We start from the raw sequence: 21,088 nt of genomic DNA, 5'->3' as shown, positions 1-21,088 counted from the left end.
CCTCAGAAGTTTCGGGACCATAATAACGTCTTTTACGTTTGTGACGTTGTTGAGTAGTTAGTGGAGGCTAATGCATCTGAAAAAAGGTTATTGCGTAGCACTAACTGGTCATCATTCGTTTCCGCAATCTGAATATTATTTTGTCGAAAGTGTAACTGTTTTCTGTAGGCGCCTCAGATGGGAGAGTGTAGTGAGAAGCAGCCATTTCCTCTTCGACCGTGATGAAGGGTAGAAGGGGGACGAAAGAATCGTCACGATCCATGAAACATTAGAGCCACTGGGTTTGAACTCTGCGCGTTGACCTATTGTGTGATATTGCAAAATAATGTACAACCCCCCCCCCCCCTATGATTCCCTTACCACACAACTGCTGGTGACGGTATTGGCGTACGTATCTGTGGTCGCTAACACAAGCCTGGCGCTCGACTTGGAGGTAGCAGATGCGAATCTTGGCGGTCGAAGTAATTTTCACTGCCAATAATTGGCGGTGGGATGGAGAGGTGGTGATGAAAGGTTCCTGATCACCAGACGTTCCACTGTGTCCGGATTTAAATTCTCAACTTCTCCACCGTGTCTCATGAAGTAAGTTCAGTTGATGGTAATACTACTGTCGGATCGGGACGTCAATTTGGCAGTCCTTCTGGTGCTATTCAAGGGGGGTAGGTTATATGGAGAGACAGGGCTGTACTCTCTCCTTTCTCTCATCACCATGGACCACAAACCTGACAACATGCTGTACATACACCCCTACAGTCACCTACACTCAAGAGATGCACTTAACATGCAAATGATCGATATTGCGAGGAAAGGTGCCATTATGCGTGGAGGAAGAGGACCCTTTCCAATTGGGTGGCTTAACCTATAGTTTGTGGCTCCTAGCCAACAGGCCATACGATTCATTCTTTCTTTGCTAGTGGAAAAATGCGAATAGGATCCGTACAGGCTACCTGCTCGTCAAACGACACTGCACTAACGTACGCTAGCGACCTCGACTGGCGAGCTGAGCATCTTTTATTTGAAAAGTTTGTGGAACAAAGCCTTACTCTACAGAAACATTTTTTGCAGAGGAGAACTATTCTAATAACGAGCCGTCATTAAATGTGAGAGGATAATCGGCGGACAGGCGGCGCCGCTCAAAGTAGGAGTGAAATATGACGGCTATATGAGACCGCGATTGGTCCGACGCGGCCACAATTAAGCGGCCGTGTTTGGTACGGCTCTGGCGATACAGCGGCCTCAATAGCAGCGGCGGGTGTGCTCAGCCCGGCCTGATCCTCCGGTACACACTGGCCCAGCGACCGACACTCCCACGCGCCGCCTGGCGGGCGTGCGCGCAGGGTCGCCTCTCGCCGCTGCGCGCACCGCGGGCGGGTATATCTGCAGGCGCGCGGGGCTGCCGCGGCACTTGCTCTGCCGTCGCCGCTGTCGCCGCTACTGCTGAACGGGACATCTGTCACCATGGGTGAGTACTACACAGGCGCACGCGGCAGCATCTCATGGCTGGTTAAGGGCACTAGACATGTACCGCTATTTACCAGGCAGGAGTACCTGTGTTAGAAGTAGTTACAATGTTTTAATCACGATCTCGAAAAAATCAAGCTGCTTGGAGTTGATCCTGTTCGCTCTTCACATATTCATCTTTCAGTGTGACACACCTTTGCCAACGCTGGATGACATGGCAGAGACCTTTCTTGTACAATTCTGCATTTTAGCTTCTCAGAAAACTTTTCACCTCGAAAATCACATCATCATTCCGAAAATGTTTGCCCCGCCTCGGCTTCTTCATCCGAAAAAAAGTGTGTAAAATCTTATGGGACTTATCTGCTAAGGTCATCAGTCCCTAAGCTTACACACTACTTAACCTACATTATCCTAAGGACAAACACACACACTCATGCCCGAGGGAGGACTCGAACCTCCGCCGGCACCAGCCGCACAGTCCATGACTGCAGCGCCTAAGACCGCTCGGCTAATCCCGCGCGGCTCTTCATCCTAGAAACAGAAATATGTAACGGGCGTCATGTGATGAGAATAAGGAGGTATGATGTGTCACTGTCCTGTGGAGAATGTACTGGAGCGTTTCAGTGGAGCGGAACATATCCTTCGACAGCTTCTCGCGACATTTTATCTTGATAGCCTGCCATGAGGTCGTCAAGAGAGCTTGATATTATGCTTCTGTGATGGTTTGTCTCTTACGAACATAACCTGTTGCCACATTGTGGAAGTACCGAAAAACAGCTTCACCTCGCCTGAGTATTGTGTCTGCTCTTTTTTCGAAGGTGATGTATCCCCGTCTGTGCACTGCTTGCCTTATTCCTATGCCTCAGGGTCATAGCAATACACCTAACCTAGCTTAGGCTACAGAGATCATCTAGACAGATCTGACACAGTTGCAACAATTTCTCTGCTACACCGATTCGGTGCTCTTTGAGTGGATGTAGGCAGTCATGAAACACAGCGTGCGACGACATTTGCTATTCAGCGTACCGTGCAAGATGTTAAAAATTGATCCATGACTGATTTTCTTTTTCTGTCACTGTCGCCTCTACTGTGATAAGATCATCTTGCAATACTAAAGTCTGTACTTCTATTGCTATTCCAAATTCTTCGCAGAAAGGTGGTACATAACTTCGGGTTTAGTTATTCAGACTTGGCTGATAACACTGCAAGCGTTTGCGCCACCTAACCACTTTGTCATATGATTATATATTGTTATAGTATACAACAACTCAGCTTATACAACAACTCAGCTTGTACCTCAGCATTGTCTTCCTTCAAATGCAGAAAATGAATCATCATGCGGTGCTCCACTTTATCTACGAGCTGCGCTTCTTAGCTTTGGCATCTTTACCAGCGTGCTACGACACTATGCCACGGGGATTTCAATGCGCACCTGAACATCAGTCATGTGTGTACAAACAGACAAAAGTTTTTGATATATTTTATAAATTTTTATTTTAACGGTTTCAGTAACAAAGTGTCACAAAGTATTACTAGATACGACCACTTAATGATCATCTTCAGATATGATTAATGAGCAGCCATCATACGAAAAAAAAGCTTTTGATAAAAAGATCTGAAGATGTTTATTAACTGACCGAAACTAGTAATCATTTATGAGAATTTTCAACTGAGACTGTTCAAATAAATATTTTAAAACATGTACAATTGCGGTATCTTTCATAGCAATATGTCATCCATTATCAAAAGAAGGATTAATTGCGTATCATTACTTTTCAAGATGATAATGAATACGTTATGACTATTCCTCATACAAGCTAACCTGCACAAGTTTGTGATGCACTCACACGCTACGGTACACCCAACAAATTTTCGATTACATTTCTGATCGTGAGTGCAATTGAGAAAAGACATTAACTGTAGCAAGCTTGTTGTTCGCTTTTTCTTTTTTTTTTTTTAAAAAAAAAATGTAAACAGGTTCTTGCTCTGGTCTGGACGTGTGCATTTGTAGAAAGCGAAGAATTTCAGTTCTTCTTCCATCACGTGGCGGTTTTTACACTTGACATTTCTGGAGACAACTGGCGTACTCTTCTCCTTCCCCTTTTCCTTCTTCCAAAACAAGTTGTCGCTGGCCACCGCTTTCCGCTTTTCAATATCAAATGTGTTAAATACAATCATGCCAATTTAATTAAAAGGTGACGTGCACAGCTGTATAAAATGTGTACTTTTCCGTTTTAGATGCACTCTTGTACTCATGTCGAAATCTCTTTATCTTTGTGTCAAAAAAGTGCTAGTAGTTAGCAAATCGATGAAATCGTATTCTTTTCCTCACAGCGAAAACGAAAATTCCAGTTCTGATTATATACATCTTCTGTTTATTACATCTTTCACTCCTCCTCCCGTCATTTACAGGATATTGATTATTTGAAGAATTTCATATTTTCAAGCAATGTTTTACTATTGGCTCTCCATGAGCTCTACCAAACAGTTGCTTGCCATGAAGTCTCTTGAGCACTCTTCCCCGTCAGGTCTTCCTCTAATAAATTCCACTTTACAAAAATATGACTGGCAATATTAGCGGCAAAACAAAACAACTGAGAAATTTAGTGAGTAATCTAATCTTGTATTTTACAGACGTTTCGGTATTTCCAACATGTTACTTTTTACAAATATTCTTTGGTAAATTATAATTATGAAATTTGCTTCATAATGTCCTCCTACAATTTTAGTGTTACGTTAATTTGATTTCTATTTACGTCAGGGAAGAATGTGTCCATACAGTTTACGAAGTTTTATGTAGCTAAGACTTTGGCCAACTGAGAATTTTTGGAGCATTATTGAAAGGTCCCGCCAACCATCGCGGGGGTTTTGACCAACTAATATGCCAATTGGACAGAATTTGGCATTGTATCCCTCAGGAGGATGTCCAACAACTGTGTCAATCAATGCGAAGCCGAATAACTCTTTGCATAAGAGTGAGAGGAGGAACAACTGATCCTGACTTGCTCTACTTCTGTAGCTCTTTCCTTTGAATAAATCATACAGTTTTTCTGAAACTGTAATCTTTTTTCTCTTTACAAATACATCGCATCTACCGATTTCCTTCCTTCGTGATGCGACGTTTTTTAAAAATTAATCTAATTAGACGCTGCACTTGAAATGGAAAATTGGAATGAAACTAAAAGTACTACCACGTTATTACCCCTGCCAAACTTAAATTTTTAATTATTTTTATTTTTGCAGGGGAGAAAATATTTTGTGTCATAATGTTACGACACCAGATGCACTTTAATGTTGGATCGTGAAACTTGGATCTTCAAAATACGCATTTTTATTCAGTGCACGACGAGAAAAAATAGTTCACAACAAAATGTTGACCCAAAGAAAGATATAGTCGCGGCTGCTTTTCTTTGTAGTTCGGAGAAAGTCTCGCTCTTTTATGTCAAGATAACACTGTAGGAAAGTCTTGGTGTTGATACCTCTCCTTTACTGGAGTAGAATTTTGCAGTTCATTCGTCTCTAATTGCAATTTTAGAGGAACAACTGCTGATGTGGTGATATTATTTAATTTTTCTTAAACTCAAAGGAGGTGCTGCAACCTCCCCTCAAAACTCTGGTGACGTTGCACTTTTCGTTTTTTTTGGGGGGGGGGGGGGGAGATACTAGATTTGAATCAAGAGGTGTTGCAGCGATGAAATTCGAAAAATACGATGTTTCCAGGAGGAATTAGTCTACGAATACACTAATATTGCCACACACTGCAATGATCAGTAGGTAGTTTCCTTGTAACGACAAGTTATTCCAGCGACATAAAATTACAGAGAAAGACCAGATCCGCTAGATCCGGTTAGCCACACCTCCCCTAGCGTTACGCAAATAGGGTGACTTCCTGTCGCATTGTAAATATAATGTCAAGAAACATGCCTGTTGTAAGCAGTGTAGCAAACTTTGGTAAGGCATATCAGCGAAAAATAGTCTTCGAGCTGGTACCGACTGACACAGGGGCGTCGTACAAAACCATGATCTACGTTACACGGCAAAGTTGACTGGTGAGTACTGCTGGAAATCGAAGGGATTAAAGTAATGTGAACGGGTGGGCCATGTCACAGGTCCCTGTATTAGGTACTATCGCATCTATGTTACCAAAAGACTAACCCGGGGCACGGTGCACGGATCCAGCTGCAGGTTGTCTTTCTTATTTTTTTGAAATTGTGTCATATTCCGTACGCTAAGGGGTATAATTTTACGTTAAACGTTTAACACAATAAGTGAAGTATTAAACTTAGAAAAACTAGCCTGGAAAGCTCGTTAGGATTCTGCACAGTAGGTTTTGCTGAGAAATAACTGTTCATAAAAAATTCAGTACGTTGCGCCTTTTCCGAGTTAATTAACTTCTAACCTAATCAATGAGGCCGTTGCTCGCACAAATCCAACTGTCCTGCAAGACAGAATTAGTGTCGGTTATTCTCATATGTAGACGATAACGCACAAGACTACTCCGCTTTTGGCTCGATTTCGATCCTTATTACCATCCAATGTCCAGCTTCTGTATCGCTCTCTTGTTCGGTTTCAGGAAACCAATTGAAGAACACGTTTGGTGGCACCGTGTCTGATGGGCCACTTGAATTTGCCTGCGCAACGACCAGATTGGCTAATTTCAATGCTAATTAACTTGGAAACAGCGCAATATATTAAATTTTTCCTTAACAATTATTTCTCAGCATAACCTGCCGTGCAAAACCTTTATAAACATTTCAATGTGTTTCTGACTATCCTGCACGTGTCTGGAGGCAGTATGATTCATGACGAGCAAATTACCCAGACTATACTCATCGAATAATTGACAATGACAGCACTTCGCGACTTCCAAGAAACTTTCCACATAATTTCATACCTTGTTGAAGCTTCTTTTCGCTGAACTCTGGTCATAAAATGATGATAGAAAAAAATGTTTATCGCGTACTACATCTTTGCTATTCATGCCAAAACAATTTCAGCAGCAGGCATACTTCTCTACTGCCATCTCTGTTCGCAACACATTTTGCATACAGTAGCCTTTTATACCACTGAATGTACTTACATAATTATATTTCAGGAGATATGCCGTCATACATACTGAGATGCGTGCAAAACTAGCCTTTCTTAAATTGGAGACCAAATTACGCAGACTGTACTCATACAATGTTTGATAATGAGAGTATAATGGGTGAATAATTCGAAACTAATAAAAACTACATAATTAGGTTTTTGCACCTTTAATCGTAAGGATTTGACATTCTTAATTTCAAATATTTAACACATGAACTCATTTGTATAGTAATCAAATGTTTTGAAGCTATTTTATTCAGGGGATATCCATTGCTTAACGAATCGGGTGGGGCTATTGCTGAGGTTTAGAAAATGAGATGATCTTCTGTCAATCGTAAGCAACATCTGTTGTCTTTCTGTAAGAGTAACGTTCGCCAATAGCGTGGGTGATATGTCGCGCAAACAGATTTAGTTAACTATTGCTGCTCACACATTGATACTACCTCGATGCTTATGTTCAAATGGCTCTGAGCACTATGGGACTTAACATCTGAGGTCATCAATCCCCTAGAACTTAGAACTACTTAAACCTAACTAATCTAAGGACTTCACTCACAGCTATGCCCGAGGCAGGATTCGAACCTGCGATCGTAGCGGTCGCGTGGTTCCGGATTGAAGCGCCTAGAACCGCTCGGCCACAGCGGCCGGCGATTCTTATGTCTTGCTTTATGATCGGTTGGAGAGTTGCTCCTGGACAGGAGCAACCCTCCGTCTACTGTGAGAATTAATTATCCCACTCTGTGTAAATGACACTAAACCCTTAAATAAAGTGCAAAATGGAAGCTACGGATCTTCAGAGATTCTTATACTCCATTGGCAGAACTAGTCTTCTTGTCGCCTGACAGGTTACACATTCTGATAACGATAAGGATAAAGTAACTGATCGTGCGTCATTGACATTGTATCTTGCAGCATTTCCAATTCCTCGTACTCTTTTCTTAAGGCTATCTGGTCGCATCATTCGCTTCCCCATATCTGAGAAACTGTTCGAGGTCTACTGCGATCCCTTGTCCTCCCACCCCCGGCAAGTCACTGGACCATGAGATGCGCCGTGGAGGTCGACATTGGCATACACGACACGTACTGTTAATTAAAACCGTTGGTTAAACCACAGTGGAATAGTATGTCTGCCACTTCTTGTGTAAAATAATAGGGTTCTGTTTCACTAACTAGGCTACGCTGTTCACACTCCAAAAAATCACTAATCTTACTACGATGCCAGAAAGTGTCACTTATTCTACCTACTACGTGGCGGCTCGTGTGGTACAGGTCGTTGAATCGTTCTGCCACACAAGCTTCGCAAATGTAAGAAACCATAACCTCTTTTGTAGTCTGATACAAGTTAGGAAACAGAATAGCAGAAATAACACGGAAAAATACACTGAAGAACCAAAGAAACTGGTACACCTGACTAATATCGTGTAGGGCCCCCGCGAGCACGCAGAAGTGCCACAACACGACGTAGCATGGACTCGACAGATGTCTGAAGTAGTGGTGAAGGGAAATGACACCATGAATCCTGCGGGGCCACTATTAATCCGTAGGAGTATGAGGAGTGGAGATCTCTTCTGAACAGTACGTTGCAAGGCATACCACATACGCTCAATAATGTTCATTTCTGAGATGTTTGGTGGCCAGAGGAAGTGTTTAAAGCCAGAAGAGTGTTCCTAGAGCCATTCTGTAGCAGTTCTGGACGTGTGGGGTGTCGCATTGTCCTGCCGGGATTGTCGGAATGCACTATGGATATGAATGGATGCAGACAATCAAACAGGATGCATACATGCGTGTCACCTGTCAGAGTCGTACCTAGACGTATCAGGGGTCGCATGTCACTCCAGCTGCACACGTTTCGCACCATTACAGAGCCTCCACCAGCTTGAACAGTCTCCTGATGACATGCAGGGTCCATGGACTCATGAGGTTGTGTCCATACCCGAACTCGTCCATCCGCTCGAAACATTTTGAAACGAGACCAGGCAACATGTTTTCAGTTATCAATAGCCCGAAGTAGGTGTTGACGGGCCCAGGCGAAGTGTAAAGCTTTGTGTCGTGCAGTCACCAATGGTACACCAGCGGGCTTTCAGCTCCGAAACCCCATCTCGATGATGTTTCGCTGAATGTTTCCCACGCTGACACTTATTGATGGCGCACCATTGAAATCTGCTGCAGTTTGGGGAAGGGTTGCATTTCTGTCACGTTGAACGGTTCTCTTCGGTCGTCGTTGGTCCCGTTCTTGCAGGATCTTTTTCCGGCTGCAGCGATGTCAGAGATCTAATGTTTTACCGGATTCCTGATATGCACGGCATACTCGTCAAATGGTCGTATGGGAAAATGCCCACTTCGTCGCTACCTCGCAGATGCTGTGTCCCATCGCTCGTGCGCCAACTATAACACCACGTTCAAACTCATTTAAATATTGATAACCTGCCATTGTAGCAGCAGTAACCGATCTAACAACTGCGCCAGACACTTGCTTTATATAGGCGTTGCGGTCCAGCGCCCTATTCTGCCTGTTCGCAAATCTCTGTACTTGAATACCAGTACTATACCAGTATATTTTGCGCTTCTGTGTATATGCAGAGGAACATGACCAGTATGACTTCTGCAGTTTTTCTCGGTAGCCGTTTATGCAATGTACAATTTCCAATGGAAGATTTAAGCAATGCGCATCTGTACTTGAGTCCCTTAAGCTGTCACTACTTAATTCATACGACCTTCAAAGTAAAAAGCAACAGCAAAAAGAGAGGAAGAGGAATCAGAATAATAAATCTTTTCAAATCGAGATCGCCTAATATACTAATGACGGTCAAAAGTACGTTAATAGCAAAGGATCATGCAGTTTGTACTTTCGATCAGTCAAAGTTACCTTCTTTAAAACCGATACGTTTCTTAGTGCTTCACGTGGCAAGAAACGGTAAACATTTTTCTGTGGAAAAATACACAAAAGGTTGTCAAGAAAAAATACTAAACCAGAGCCAACGTTTAGCAAAATAAATCTGGTCACATGTATTATCTAAAATTGAAGGAGTAAGAAGGATGGTTACAGTTCGACGTCCGTCGACACTATGGCCTTTACAGATGGAACACAAGCTCGGATTGCGGAAGGATGGGGAGGGAAACCGGCCGTGGCATTTTAAGGGAATCATCCCAGCATTTGCCTGGCGTGAAATCGCGGAAAATCTAAATCTGGATGGCCCGACGGAGATTTAAACCGTCGTCCTACCGAATGTGAGTCCAGTGTAGTAACCTCGGAGCTCCCATACTCTGGTGTCCAAGATTGAGTGACATCATTATTTATAAACATATGATAACAATAAGAGAAGGGAGAATTATAGTTCTTTTCGTAGCTCAATCTGTTTTGACATGATATATTCTTCCCAAATACAGTGAGAACTATTGTTGCATTCCGTTACTTTTATAATAAAACATTGTCATAATTACCATCATCGCCCGATAGCTTTTCCGCACAATATTATTTTTACATAATGGCACGATCAAAAGTACCTTCTGCCGCATTCTGCTGTAATTTGAGAAAAATTCGTCGACGTAAATGAATGTTGGTCTCATTGTAATTGACAGCTCATGGATGTACAAGAATACTGTAACGACCAAAATATCTACTGCTGCCTCGGGTGTTCCTGCCACAGAATACACCAAAAATTACTACCGGTAAGGAAAGGTAAATAGAGACTGGAGCAGTACGCTAGTCAAACTTAGTGAGTTCCCCGCACACACTCCACCGTACTCCGTAACCAATAAATTAACACTGTATCAAGTGTTGTCTCACACAGATTTTCCTTTACATGCTGTTGCATATGATATTGACGGTCTTTTCCGATGCAGTCGTCACCTGCAAGACAAACCGCTTCCGTCCGTTGTTTATCCCAGCGGATGATCGTTATCGACACCGAAGAGGCGCTGCCGAGAACAACAGATGTTTCACCTTCCGATTGGAGGCGTGCTGCCGAGCCAATTACAGAGGAAATCGGGTTGCCGTCTCCGTTTGCCAGTACATAAATAATACGAATAAACTAGTATTAATAAATTTCCCCTTCTTAAAATAATAAATGAAAGGTATGTTAATATTACGATTGACCCTATGTATATAAAATCATTGTACTTAATTTATTGGATCGTAGTTCTAAGACGTCAAAGAGAACGAAGATCTCATTGACGGCAATAGTAATTAACTTACAGAACAAGAACTGACATCTTTCTAAGCTTGACAGTGGACTAGAACAGAGGAAAAACGAATCGAACAATGATCTCCCCAGTAACGCATGAGTCTTGTGCGTCTGTGAACTTTGTGTCTTCCCGTTTCAGCTGTAATTCTCTGCCCTATGTGATATGAGGTTTCTCATAGACAATGTATGTATATTGGTAACAAACAAAGAATCGTTTCGCTTCCTACCTCACAAATCAGCTGTATCAGTTCCTACAAAGGTCCAGCATAAAATCGCCAACAAAAACTTCATATCCGAAGCACATGATAGAACCACCAAACGAGCCGGTCCAGTGGCTCGCATTTTTGAGGACGTTGTTGGTTTAGAGCGCCCAAAAAGATTGTAAGAGTTCACATTCGACATATCATGTTTCAAATCCACGCCCGGTGGGTCAGGTTTTAGTGTTCTATGGTTTCCCTAAATGGATGAAGGCGAATACCAGAATAGTATGTCACGATCAGTTTTATTGCCCAAACTTGTAGGAAAATTCGAGCTTATTATTAATTTCTGATGACTCCGTCGTCGATGAGACGTTAAATTGTAATCTTTCGTCCTACGATTGTACTGCATAAAAATGGAATGAAGGGCATTTATGCGATACGATATATAGCTAATGAAAACGTAGATGAATGAGGCTAGCCCGTGAGTGAAGAAAAAGTCCTTCTGGTACAAAATTGAAGTGTTTTATTGCAACTACCTCATACTGGACACAACTTTATCACTTCGGAAATTGCACTCATTCAGTCTCTTGAAGTCGATTTGGTACAGTGAGGATACTTCTCCCTCTCCCTCTTTCTCTTTCAGATTGTTTCCAGTTGCGACTAGTCTGCACATCATGAGCAGTTCGACTTGAGCTATTCGAAATTAGAATTATTTTCCATTAGAGCCGGACTATACATTTTTTTATTCTAAAATTCTTGCTCATACTTCTACAGCTACGTGTGCAGCCCCCAAGCTACTTCACGGTGTGCGTTGTGTACGTCACTTCCCCCTTTTCCTGTCAGAGTCGCGAACGCTTAGCAGGTTCAATATCCTCGCGTACTTCTATTTAGTATGGGCTCCATGTACTTGAGCAATACTCTGGGAGGGGTCCCATGAGTATTCAACAGTCAATTTCCTTTGAAGAATACAAAATCCTACCATTGATCCGAAGTCTACTATCAGTTTTACTTACAACTGTGCTTATGTGACCCCTACAAATTGTTCCATCCAGTATTTATTGGGGTTGGCCAATTGTAATTGTGATTCACTGGTATTGTAGTCAAAAGAAACGAGGCGTTTTTAATTTCATGGAGGGCAGAATTTTATTTTTCTCAACATTTAATGCAAGTTACCAACTTTGCACCACTCTGAAATATCATCAAGATATGAAGGAATATTTGTGCGACTTTTTTCACACTTTACTTCGTTCTAGATTATTGTATCCTCTACCAAACATCTGAGGTTACTATTTAATGTTCAAGGTCATTAATATTACCATGAAGCACAACACTCCCAAGACATTTCGCTAGAGCACGCCTGAAGTTATTTTTACATTTGTCGATAACTCCCCATCCAAGATAATATGATTCGTCTTCCCTATCAGGATATCCTCAACCCACTCACAAGTGTCATTCGATACCCAATATGACAGTGGTTTCGTTAGCAAGCGCTGATATGGTACTCATGAGGCGTGAGTGAACCACATCAAGCCAGAAGCGAGACATCAACCAAAGTTGAGAGTTCGAGCCAGTGGTCGTGCATTAAAATATATGAAGGTGATGTCACCTGATGGAAAGGATGTGCCCGGTAGTTATGGAACAAAAATGAGATTCCTCTTGTTGACTATTTAACAAGAGCCCTTGGTTTTTTTCTTTTCTAAAAAAAATGATCTTTCTCTAGGGCATTGTAACTTTCCACAAAACTACGGGTTTGTAGTCGAGTTGTCGGTACAAAACTACGCGATTTCTAGTCGAGCTGTAGGTACATTCTTTTCAGCATACTTGACGCCCCACGATGGTCCCACATGGCGACGTCCAAAGTATTTCATGGCTGAAAAGCCTTTTGAGTCGAATCAAGAAGTAATCCATCGCAGACAGGCCTTTCTGAAAGGCGCTACTCACTATAAGAACATTGCGCAAAGCACCTGGGCTTAAAAGGGACTACGCAGAAAATATACGTGAATTTTTATCTACAAAATCTTTTCAGTGCCAAATCGAGAACTTTTCAACCCCGTCCTTACAGGTTTTATGTTGACCGAATTTTATTCCTTTCTGAATATTCCTTCGTGGTGTGGAAGTTTCACAAACCGTGCCACGGTTTACAACTTCTGTATACTATCGTCGCCAAACCGCTCAAGCTAAGCAAAACGGGTCCTGGAAGGCAGCGGGGCGAGGGGGGGGGGGGGGGGGGGGGCTTTCACGAAGAGTAGAGGCTTCTAGAGCGGCGAGGGACACGTGTCTGTTTACTTATCCCCCGCCCTTTGCCATTCCGCCTTTGCACTCTCCGCTTCTCGACTCGTGACGGGATAAGACGAACGAATCCGCAATGGCAGTACCAGAACAGAACCACTTACAGGTCTCCGCTAAGCCTTCGCTGACTGCTCTTCCAAAGTTGCTTTGCCGGAGACACTCTACCTGTCTTACAGCGTATTACGTTGAAATCTCGGTACACATAGAATTTATTTACACGAATGCCTGGAGCACTGGAGAAATCCTCGAGAAAAATGAGACTATCGTAGTTCCTCTTATTTTGTATTTTTCCAGTTTACAGAAGCGTGTTGCAAGGATTATGTATAATGCTAGTTCTGACATATTCTGCACAGGCGTCTTCAAAAAATTTATAATTTTGACAACAGCTTAACGAGAAAAATATTTACTTCAGTTCGTTAGCTACGACCAGCAGAAATTTTTTGAAAGACGTCAAGGGCCTAACATTAAATCTACGTCTACATCATTGCTCTGCAGTTCAGTTAATTGCCTGGCAGAGAGTTCATCGAACCATCTTGAGACTAGTTCTCTACCGTTCAACACTCGAGCAGCGAGTAGGAATAACAGAAAGTTAAGTTGTTCAGTGCGAAGTTCATTGTAGGTGGGCGAGGTCTGATTTCTCTTGTTTTATTATGATAATCATTGTAGACTAACGCCAACAAAATATTTTCATACTCTGCGGAGAAAGTTGGTGATTGAAATTTATGAAAAGACCCTGCCGCATTGAAAGTGCCTTTGTCTTATTGATTGACACACAAATTCTTGTGTCATATCCGACGTCTCCGGTCCCCTATTTCGCAGAAATATAAAACGGGCCCACAGCAGTACTCCAGAAGAAAGCGGACAAGGGTGGTGTAAGCAGTCTCTTTAGTAGACTCTGTGTGTTCTGTCAATAAATAGCGATCTTTGGTTAATACAGGAATGGCTCGTAAAATTATGCACATGTATTCAGATATCTACCATAGCATCTTAAATGCCATGTGGATTACTTGGTGCAATTTAAGAACGAAATGAATAATTTTTTTGTTGGGCTACTAGTGTTCTACTGAAGAGGTTCTTCACAGAAACTCTTAAATTTAATGTTTTAGGTTATATTATAATTTAGCATTGCAACACGATCATATTTCGTAACGTTAAGCCATTTCATTACATTGCACGTAAACAAAGTGTAAATTCTTGTTTTTTTCAGTCTCCCAGAGACACCTCTTTGTAGGATCCATGACATACGACTAATGGAATTTAGCTTAATAAGATGAGAAATTGGACGTTCACTAAATTATTAAAGGCAATTGTAATATGTGGATTCGGAAAAGCATTCATGAGTGAATATACACGATTTACTGGATTACACCAATGAGCCAAAACATTATGATCTCCTGTTAAATAGCGTGTTGTTCCACTTTTCAAATAGCGTACAATAGAGATTCTGCTTGGCATGGATTGTACAAGTTCTTGACTGGGCTCCAGAAAAATGTGGTAATAGATGTCTACGCGCAGATAAAACAGTTCTCGCAAATTACGGGATGGTGGTTACGGGCACGCACCTGGCGCCCGATATGTGTTCCAATGGGTACAAATCGGACACATTTGCTGGCCAAGACATCAGTGTGAATTCACTATAATGCCCCTCAAACCACTGTAGCACGATTCTGACCTTGCAAGACGAATAGTTATCCTGCAGGAAGATGTCATCGCTGTAGGGGGGACTCCGGGCATACATCGCTGCAGGTGGTGTTCACGTACTTCACCGCTGTCATGATACCTTAGATTACCACCACAGATCTCATGGAAGCCCAACTCAGTGTACCCTATAGCATAATTCTGCCCTCACAGGCCTGCATCTGTGGCGCGGTGCATCTTTCGTGCAGCCATTCGCCTGGATGACGGCGTGTAAGGACGCAACCATCGACCTCGTATAACAAGAAATGCGATTCATTCGGCAGTCGACACGTTTCTGTTGATCCACGGTGAAAACTCAGTGATGCTGTGCCCACTGCCATCGCAACTGACGATGTCGTTGGGTCAACAAAGGAACATGTAGGGGTCGCGTGATTTGGAGCTCCTTTTTCAACAGTGGTCTTTGAATGGTGTGCTCCAAAACACTTATGCCTGCACCAGCGTTGTACTCTGTCGTCAGGTCTGACACAGATCGCTGCCTATCCTGACAGGGTACACAGTGAGGGATGAGACGTGCTCGACCAATAGCACAGACCTACCCGTTATTTCACCATCCTTCAACCACTTTCCATAGGTGCTCACGACAGTAGTACGCCAACCGGCGACCAGCTTCGTCGTTTCAGAGATTCCCATTTCCAGGCGCAAGTCACAACAATGTGCCCTTTGTCAAAACCGCTTACATCAGTGGATTTCCGCATTTGGGCCCATACCATCGCTGTAATGACTGCCCATTGGTGTCTCTTCCGCTTACCTTCTTTCCTTGCTGCGTCACGTGCCCGCAACAGCGTCAGGATGGGTAGTGGTCATAATCTTTTAGCTCATCAATGTACATTAAATTAAATTAAGTATGCTTTTTGTGAGGAGATTCTCAAGAATGAAAAATGTCATAAAAACAAAAATACTTAGTACCTATTTACACCCAAAGAGAGACATGCTAATGGTCCTTCCACAAATCTTAAATGAATAGCCCCCTTGCAAGCGGAATAAGAAAAAATCTGAGACTAATTTTTATTTAAAAATAATACCAAACTTACCACAAACATACAAAATTATAGACACTAAAGTGCATACCATGATTTTTAGACTGTTGTAAGTGGGCACCATCAAACAGATAGCAACTTCCTGGCAGATTAAAACTGTGTGCCGGACCGAGACTCGAACTCGGGACCTTTGCCTTCATATCAGCGCACACTACGCTGCAGAGTGAAAATCTCATTCTGGAATCAATGCCATGCCGTCTTTGGTGTGACGTCATAAGCGAGTGACTGCGTGTGAGATCGCTTTCTAAGTTTTTATATATTTTTAGGTTTCACATACATATTTTAACGCCGGCCGCGGTGGTCTCGCGGTTCTAGGCGCTCAGTCTGGAGCCGCGCGACTGCTACGGTCGCAGGTTCGAATCCTGCCTCGGGCATGGATGTGTGTGATGTCCTTAGGTTAGTTAGGTTTAAGTAGTTCTAAGTTCTAGGGGACTGATGACCACAGATGTAAAGTCCCATAGTTATCAGAGCCAACCATATTTTAACGGTTTTTGTGATAATATTTACTATATAAGTGACTTATTAGTGGTTTCTTCATTCACCTCTGCCTTTCTTGTGTTGTGACCTGATATTTGTGAGTGTTTCGTATCGAGCAACGTAACCTCTTACCTGTGTTTACATTCCGCGCTGACCAGTTACAGCTGTAGCGGCGCATCGAACGCTAAGTACTAATTAATTGTTTGTGTATAGTGGTTTATTTAGGAACTTTAGTAGTCTTCAACCGGTGTTTTTTGTGTTTTCTGGTGAAATAATTTCAGAAGAACCTTTTGGGAACTGTTTTCAGCTTCGTTACTGTGTCATTAGACGTTTGATTCTCTTTCTGTATTAGCCTTTTGTTATATTCACATTTGTTGTTTATTAATACTGTTAATAATAGTAGTTACTTCCCTTGTAGAGTAAGTTTGTGATTATTGTAGTCAGGTTTTTAACATCATGTTATTGTAGTAGCGGAACTTAGAAAAAGTAAAATTTTACCATGAGTGAGAAGTGTGGGCTTTGCCGTAGGTTCGTGAATAGTGGATTGCGGTGTGAGACTTGTTCGAAATATTTTCACTGGGGGGGAATGCAGTGGGGAAGCCAGTGGGCATTCTGGTGAGATCCTCTCCTGGAACTGCAGGTTATGTAGCAAGAGTAAGTTGATAGAGGAGCAGGAGCGTAAGATCTGTGCCCTTCAGGTACAGTTGAAAAACGCACAGGAGCAGCTAGATAGGATGAGGAGGGAGAAGGCAGTTGGGGAATGGGAGCTGGCTGTTGGCAAGACATCTGCTAGGAGAAGAAGATTTTCAGATACTTTTACTATTGGTGTTTACAATAGATATGACCAACTGTCAGAGTCTAGTGGAGAGGAATCTCTAGTAGCTGTAGATGTAGGAAGAATGCAGCAGACCTCAGTAGTTACGGTGGCTAGAACAGTTGCAAAGTCGAAGAGGAAGAAGGAGGTTCTGCTGTTAGGTAGTTCTCACGGCAGAGGTGTAGGCCAGCAGTTGCAGGAAGTGCTGGGGAGTGAGTACCAGGTCACCAGCATTGTGAAGCCTAATGCAGGATTGGCTCAGGTGACTGTTAACATAGGGGGGTTATGTAGGGATTTTACTAAAGAGGGTCAGGTAGTGATTGTGGGTGGGTCTGGTAATAGTATTGATAGGGATGGGGAGTATACATAGATGGTGACCTGGAAAAGATAGCCACTCGGACTGGCAACACGAATGTGCATTTCGTGGAACTGTTTCAGCGTCACGATCGGCCTCATCGTAATACAGCCGTCAGGCGTAATAACATGAGACTTGGGGGTGCGCTTATGACAGAAAGCATGGGTCACATTTCAGTGGTGTCGGTGGAGTCTCTCAGCAGGACGGGTTTCACTAGACATGGCCTGCACCTCAACAGGTATGGGAAGGGGAGGTTGGCAAAGTTTATGGGTGACAGCATAGGTGGGGTTGGTGGGATCACTCATGGGAAAATTCCTGCAGTAGTGGGTGTTAGAGCTGCACCTTTTTTAGATTGAAGTCAGCTGATAGGTATTCCTGCTTATGGGAAGTCTCTCTAACAAAGGAACCACTTTTGACAAAGCTTAGGTATCCGAGTAATGAGGGAATTAGTATATTTCATCAAAATATACAAGGTATTAGAGGTAAAGTTAGTGAACTGCTTATAGATGTTGACTCTGAAATTATTGGTATATCTGAACACTTCTTAAATAAGGAGATAATTCAGAGGCTTCCGTTACCAGGATACAGGTTGGCTGGCAGCTTTTCGAGGAGCTCTTTGCGGTGTGGGGGAGTAGCCATGTATGTGAAAAACGGCATCCCGTTTGAGTCAATTGATGTTTCAAAGTATTGCACTGAAAAGGTGTTTGAATGTTGTACAGGTGTGGATAAATTTAATGGAGCTAAACTTCTAACTGTTGTTATTTATAGATCCCCAGACTCCGATTTCACAACATTTTTGCTAAAACTAGAGGAGGTTCTTGGTTCACTTTATAGGAAATACAAAAAGTTAGTTATATGTGGTGACTTCAATATTAATTGTATAAGTGATTGTGCAAGGAAGAGTATGCTGGTAGACCTCCTTAATTCATATAATCTTATGCAAACCGTATTCTTTCCGATGAGAGTGCAAGGGAACAGTAGAACAACCATAGACAACATTTTTGTTCATTGCTCGTTACTAGAAGGGTATTCTGTTAGCAAAAAGGTGAATGGTCTTTCGGATCATGATGCACAAATTTTAACTCTAAAAGATTTTTGTGCTGCAACACGTGTTAAATATAGTCATCAGCTGTTTAGGAAAGCTGATCCAGTTGCTGTAGAGACCTTTGTAAACCTTATCAAGGAACAAGAGTGGCAAGATGTTTATAGCGCTGATACAGTAGACGATAAATATAATGCTTTTCTTAAGAATTTTCTCGTGCTCTTTGAAAGTTGCTTTCCGTTAGAAAGTTCAAAACAGGGTTCTAGCACAAACAGGCAGCCTGGGTGGCTGACTAAAGGGATAAGAATATCTTGTAGAACAAAGTGGCAATTATATCAAAACGTTAGAATCAGTCAAAATCTAAATGCAATAGCCCATTACAAACAGTATTGTAAGGTGCTTAAAAAAGTTATTAGGAAGGCAAAAAGGATGTGGTATGCAGATAGAATAGCTAAGTCTCAGGATAAAATTAAAACCATATGGTCAGTCGTAAAGGAAGTGGGTGATCTGCAGAGACAAGTCGAGGATATAGAATCAGTGCGTAGTGGGAATGTCCGTGTTACTGATAAGTCGCATATATGTACAGCATTTAATAATCACTTTCTGAATACAACAGGTGAACTAAATAGAAACCTAGTCCCAACAGGGAATCATATAGTGCTCTTAGAAAAAAGTGTTCCGAGACTGTTACCTGAAATGCTCCTCCATGATACTGACAAGAGTGAGATTGAGTTAATAATTAAATCACTAAAGACCAAGAACTCTCATGGATACGACGGGGTATCTAGCAGAATACTGAAGTATTGTTCTATTTATGTTACCCCAGTACTTAGCCATATCTGTAACTTTTTCTTTAGGAGTGGTTGGATTCCTGACCAGTTAAAGCACTCGGTAGTGAAGCCACTTTATTTAAAGGGGGACAGGGATAATGTTGACAATTTTAGACCTATTTCTATGCCACAAAATATTACTGCAGAAGTTGGACCATTATGGAGTAAGGGGAGCAGCTTACAATTGGTTCGCCTCTTACTTTAAGAACAGAAAGCAGAAGGTAATTCTCCGCAATATTGAGAGTGGTAGTGATGTTCAGTCCCAATGGGGCATTGTTAAGTGGGGCGTTCCCCAACGGTCGGTGCTGGGGCCACTGCTGTTTCTTATTTATATAAATGATATGCCTTCTAGTATTACAGGTGATTCAAAAATATTTCTGTTTGCTGATGACACCAGCTTGGTAGTGAACGATCTTGTGTGTAATATTGAAACAGCATCAAATAATGTAGTCCATGAAATAAGTTCGTGGCTTATGGTAAATAATTTGATGCTAAATCACAGTAAGACTCAGTTTTTACAGTTTCTAACTCACAATTCAACAAGAACCGATATTTTGATCAGACAGAATGGACATATTATAAGCGAGACGGAACAGTTCAAGTTCCTAGGCGTTCAGATAGATAGTAAGCTGTTGTGGAAAGCCCATGTCCAGGATCTTGTTCAGAAACTAAATCTGAAATAAGTGACACTTCAACACGAAATGTAGTCTACTTCGCATATTTTCATACGCTTATGTCGTATGGTATTATTTTTTGGGGTAATTCTTCTGATTCAAAAAGGGTATTTTTGGCTCAAAAACGGGCTGTTCGAGTTATATGTGGTGTAAGTTCGAGAACCTCTTGTCGACCCCTATTCAATAGTCTGGGAATTTTGACATTGCCCTCACAGTATATATTTTCTTTAATGTCGTTTGTTGTTAGCAATATTAGCCTATTCCCAAGAGTTAGCAGCTTTCACTCAGTTAATACCAGGCAGAAATCCAATCTGCATGTGGAATGCACTTCCTTGACTCTTGTGCAGAAAGGAGTGCAGTATTATGCTGCACCCATTTTCAATAAGCTACCACAAGAACTCAAAAATCTTAGCAGTAGCCCAAACTCTTTTAAGTTTAAACTGAAGAGTTACCTCATGGCTCACTCCTTCTATTCTGTCGAGGAGCTCCTGGAAGAGCTAAAAAATTAAGCAAATTCCAGTGTTACATTGTTGATTTCCTTTATTTAAACTTAGGACTTGTCACCTGAATATGTTTTTCTGTATTTCATTTTATCTGTTTCTAATATCGTGTTATAATTTCATGTATTGACTCGTTCCATGACCATGGAGACTTCTCCTTAATTTGGTCCCACGGAACAATAAATAAATAAATAAATGGAAACATCCCGCAGGCAGGCTCCGCAATATCCTTTTTTCCAGGAGTGCTAGTTCTGCAATGTTCACAGAAGAGCTTCTGTGAAGTTTGGAAGGTAGGAGACGACATACTGGCAGAACTGAAGTTGTGAGGGCGGGTCGTAGAGTCGTGCTTGGGTAGCTCAGATAGTAGAGCACTTGCCCGCAAAAGGTAAAGGTCCCGATTTCAAGTCTCGGTCCGGCACACAGTTTTAATCTGCCAGGA

General features: G+C 42.1%; 1 protein-coding gene across 1 annotated transcript in view; it reads left to right on the top strand.

Moving 5' to 3' along the window:
• The first annotated feature begins 1,424 nt into the window (after positions 1–1,424).
• The window catches only part of LOC124595438, a 96,573-nt gene continuing 76,909 nt past the window's right edge, over positions 1,425–21,088 (top strand). The window contains exon 1 of the mRNA XM_047134182.1: positions 1,425–1,462. Coding sequence (XP_046990138.1) covers positions 1,459–1,462 — 4 coding nt within the window. The 5' untranslated portion in view covers positions 1,425–1,458. The remainder of the gene's footprint in view (positions 1,463–21,088) is intronic.

This window comes from Schistocerca americana, chromosome 1, assembly GCF_021461395.2.
Source record: "Schistocerca americana isolate TAMUIC-IGC-003095 chromosome 1, iqSchAmer2.1, whole genome shotgun sequence".
NCBI classification, from domain to species: Eukaryota; Metazoa; Arthropoda; class Insecta; order Orthoptera; family Acrididae; genus Schistocerca; species Schistocerca americana.
The sequence above is the reverse complement of the archived record's forward strand: the minus strand, read 5'-3'. Positions and strand labels throughout refer to the sequence as shown.